Here is a 3,629-nt window from a genome sequence, read left to right as displayed (position 1 = left end):
TAACTTCTCTGCAGTGTAATAAATGACTGAACCCCGCCCCCTTCTCAGCATGTCTCCCATCAGGTCCGCTCAGCCTGTGAAATGTCTGAAGATGTGTGTCTTTGTTTCCTTTTCACAATATTTATAAATTTAAATTATATGAAATTACTATGAACAATTTCATGAAACTGGTTACTTTGTTTCTGGTAATAAAGTGTTAAGTTTCCTGTTCGTGTAATCTCCAGGAATAAATCGAAAATAAATGAGAAGAAGGAATACATGAATCTTCTGGAAATGTATTGCTGTGTATGTAATGCAACATTAATGTATCTGAATATAATATAATGATTAGGAGCCTTATAAATGAATAAGATTATCTTTATTTTGTATGAATGGTGTGACTCCGCCTCTTTCGCAGGAAGGTTTCCATCTGGTCCGCTCAGGCTGTATATAAGGAGGGCGGGCAGACAGCTGATCTCAGTCTGTCTTTGTAGCAGAGAATCATCATGTCTGGGCGCGGTAAAGGAGGAAAGGGTCTGGGGAAAGGAGGCGCTAAGCGCCACAGGAAGGTGCTCCGGGACAACATCCAGGGCATCACCAAACCCGCCATCCGACGTTTGGCCCGCAGAGGGGGTGTCAAGCGCATCTCCGGACTCATCTATGAGGAGACCCGCGGAGTGCTCAAAGTCTTCCTGGAGAATGTCATCCGCGATGCCGTCACCTACACCGAGCACGCCAAGAGGAAGACCGTCACCGCCATGGATGTCGTCTATGCCCTAAAACGCCAGGGCCGCACTCTCTACGGATTCGGAGGCTAAACCCTGACACCCACCGCTTACCCCACTTCACCCCAACAAAGGTCCTTCTCAGGGCCACCCACCTTCTCACACAAAGGGCTGATGATGATTCATAACTCAGAAATGTAATTTCTATATATTTATCGTGTAACAATAAGAACTTCCGCTAATTGTTTCAGTAAGAAATTGAATGGAGCGATGTCTGGCTGCCCATACACTCTGCTAAACATAAAGCAGATTGAACAATAGATGTTAGAACAGGACAATATTATATGTGGAATCTTATTGGGCGGTCAGTAGATCTATAGGAGATTGTACAGTCAGCACTCAGGGTGGTGGAGCCGATTGCTGAGTCAGGAGAATAGATCATAGTTTATCCTGGAACTGAACCTAAAAATGTATATTTCATTATGAAAAGAATGGAGATCACTAATACTGAGATGATTCTAGAAATAGAATGTTTCAAAGATGGAATTTTTGTGAACATTCCGATTGTAATACAGGAAGAAGAAATCTGTGCATCTGCTATATGTACAAATTGTATATCAGGCAGAGGGGAGATATAGTTCTACACAGATCTGATAATGAAACATGCAATCCTTTATTTCCCATCATATAGAAAGGTAGAGATCTATGAGAGAAGTCCTCATGTTGTGTGTGGGGGATTCTGAGGACTTTAAATAATGTAAAACATTTTCATATGTTCTCTTTTCTTTCATCTTCAGATTCCATTTGTAGTCATTCCTCACTAAGCGGTGAAAATAAAACTATGAAGTGTTGATATTTCTCGGATAAATGTCGGATTTGGCGGTATAATAGGGCTGATTATTTCTCTGTAACGTTCTCCACAATTCAGGCGGGCAAATTTAAAATCTGAGCCAATCAGAGCTGTGGGCGTTCCTTTCATCCGCCAGTAATGGCTGAGGATTCTGTAGTAAAATCAAACCCTAAAACAATGTAACATTTCAATGCTTATAAAACTGCCTGGAAGCAGAGGCTGACCGTTGATGAATTTTCCCCGGAAGGGAGATTTTATGTCAGATCAGCCAATCAGAGAGGATTGTAACTTTCCATGCTATTCCTGCGGGAAATTTGAGCCAATCACAGTTCTGAACGTTTTTTCTTCCTTTACAGGAGAATCCTGACTTGGATGATATCGGAGATCCTTGGGAAGATGTTTTGTTTGGTAATTGCTGATTTGTAGAATCCATTCAGCAGGAATAAAGGATGGGGAATGACGAGGAGTTCCTGGAGGGAGATGAGAACTTTAGAAAGGAGATTCTCCAATAATGAGTGGAAGGCTCTCTTTAGATGTAGGAAATGTTCTCACTACAAGTCCCCGGTATTAGAAGGGTTAATAAGCAAGTTGTTTGCTTTTTAGAGGTATTTGTAGGAATGAAAAACTTTTCCTACTGAGTGATAGATGTGATTTGTTGTAAGACACAGAATGAGGTATGAGGCTCTTTGTATGTAGTTGTGGGTGGCTCTGAGAAGAGCCTTTGTGTTTGGTGAGGAAGAGGATTACTTGGTCTTGGCAGCCTTGTGGCTCTCGGTCTTCTTGGGCAGCAGCACGGCCTGGATGTTGGGCAGGACTCCTCCCTGGGCGATGGTGACGCCCCCGAGCAGCTTGTTGAGCTCCTCGTCGTTGCGGACGGCGAGCTGGAGGTGTCGGGGGATGATGCGGGTCTTCTTGTTGTCGCGGGCGGCGTTGCCGGCCAGCTCGAGGATTTCAGCGGTGAGATACTCGAGAACAGCGGCGAGATAGACGGGAGCTCCGGCCCCGACCCGCTCGGCATAGTTACCCTTCCTGAGCAGGCGGTGAACACGACCGACTGGGAACTGCAGACCAGCCCGGGATGATCGGGTCTTGGCCTTAGCCCGAACCTTTCCTCCTTGTTTACCGCGGCCAGACATGATTCTGTGATAATGGAGTTCTCAAAGAGATGTGAATGGCTGGAGCCGCTCCCTTTCCTGTTATACTCTGAATGATATGACGTCTCGCCCTGTGATTGGCCACGTTTGAAGCCAGCCAATAACCTCTAGGTTTGTATCTAGACCAATCGGTAAAAGAGGTAGGAAAGCATGACGTCACTCCCCATCACATGGCTGAGTCCTCCAATAGAAGAGTGAGGAGGGAGGAGGCTCATTTGCATAGGACCGCCTATATAAGCAGCACATGAGGGCGGCGCCAGTACACTTTCTCTTCTCAGAGCGGAGAAAACATTCTTATCCTTGATCATGCCTGAACCAGCCAAGTCCGCCCCGGCGCCCAAGAAGGGCTCCAAGAAAGCCGTGACCAAGAGCCAGAAGAAGGACGGCAAGAAGCGGAGGAAGAGCAGGAAGGAGAGTTATGCCATCTACGTCTACAAGGTACTCAAGCAGGTCCACCCCGACACCGGCATCTCCTCCAAGGCCATGAGCATCATGAACTCCTTCGTCAATGACATCTTCGAGCGCATCGCCGGCGAAGCTTCCCGCCTGGCTCATTACAACAAGCGCTCCACCATCACCTCCCGGGAGATACAGACCGCTGTCCGCCTCCTCCTGCCCGGAGAGCTGGCCAAGCACGCCGTCTCCGAGGGCACCAAGGCTGTCACCAAGTACACCAGCGCCAAGTAATACCCCTCCCCCACCCATCACCCCAACAACACACAAAGGCTCTTCTAAGAGCCACCCACAGACATCACAGCAGAGCTCTACTCCGATCTTTGTGTTTTGTCATTTAGGAAGTTAATTAATTTTTAGAAAATAGAAAACTTTTCTCTTTAAATTATCTTTAGATAAGTACTGTAGATCGCCTAGACTGGGAGGGGAGTGGATCGAACCTTCCTTCTATTCCCATCCTGATTCTAG

At 46.5% G+C, this 3,629-nt stretch overlaps 3 protein-coding genes across 3 annotated transcripts; 2 read left to right on the top strand and 1 right to left on the bottom strand.

Moving 5' to 3' along the window:
- Positions 1 to 485: 485 nt before the first annotated feature.
- On the top strand, positions 486 to 797 carry LOC309564836 (histone H4; the record flags this gene model as incomplete). Its single annotated transcript, XM_082269519.1, has 1 exon — positions 486 to 797. The coding sequence occupies one exon, from the start codon at positions 486 to 488 to the stop codon at positions 795 to 797; it is 312 nt and encodes a 103-aa protein (XP_082125645.1).
- Positions 798 to 2,297: 1,500 nt separating this feature from the next.
- LOC309564785 (histone H2A type 1-like) lies at positions 2,298 to 2,690 on the bottom strand (the record flags this gene model as incomplete). The annotated part of the gene is made up of 1 exon (XM_082269467.1): positions 2,298 to 2,690. The coding sequence occupies one exon, from the start codon at positions 2,688 to 2,690 to the stop codon at positions 2,298 to 2,300; it is 393 nt and encodes a 130-aa protein (XP_082125593.1).
- Positions 2,691 to 3,014: 324 nt separating this feature from the next.
- LOC309564805 (histone H2B 1.1) lies at positions 3,015 to 3,395 on the top strand (the record flags this gene model as incomplete). The annotated part of the gene is made up of 1 exon (XM_082269487.1): positions 3,015 to 3,395. The coding sequence occupies one exon, from the start codon at positions 3,015 to 3,017 to the stop codon at positions 3,393 to 3,395; it is 381 nt and encodes a 126-aa protein (XP_082125613.1).
- Positions 3,396 to 3,629: the final 234 nt, after the last annotated feature.

The sequence above is a fragment of the Pelophylax lessonae genome (assembly GCF_965119305.1).
Source record: "Pelophylax lessonae genome assembly, chromosome: 9".
NCBI classification, from domain to species: Eukaryota; Metazoa; Chordata; class Amphibia; order Anura; family Ranidae; genus Pelophylax; species Pelophylax lessonae.
This window is presented reverse-complemented; position numbering and strand designations above follow the sequence as displayed.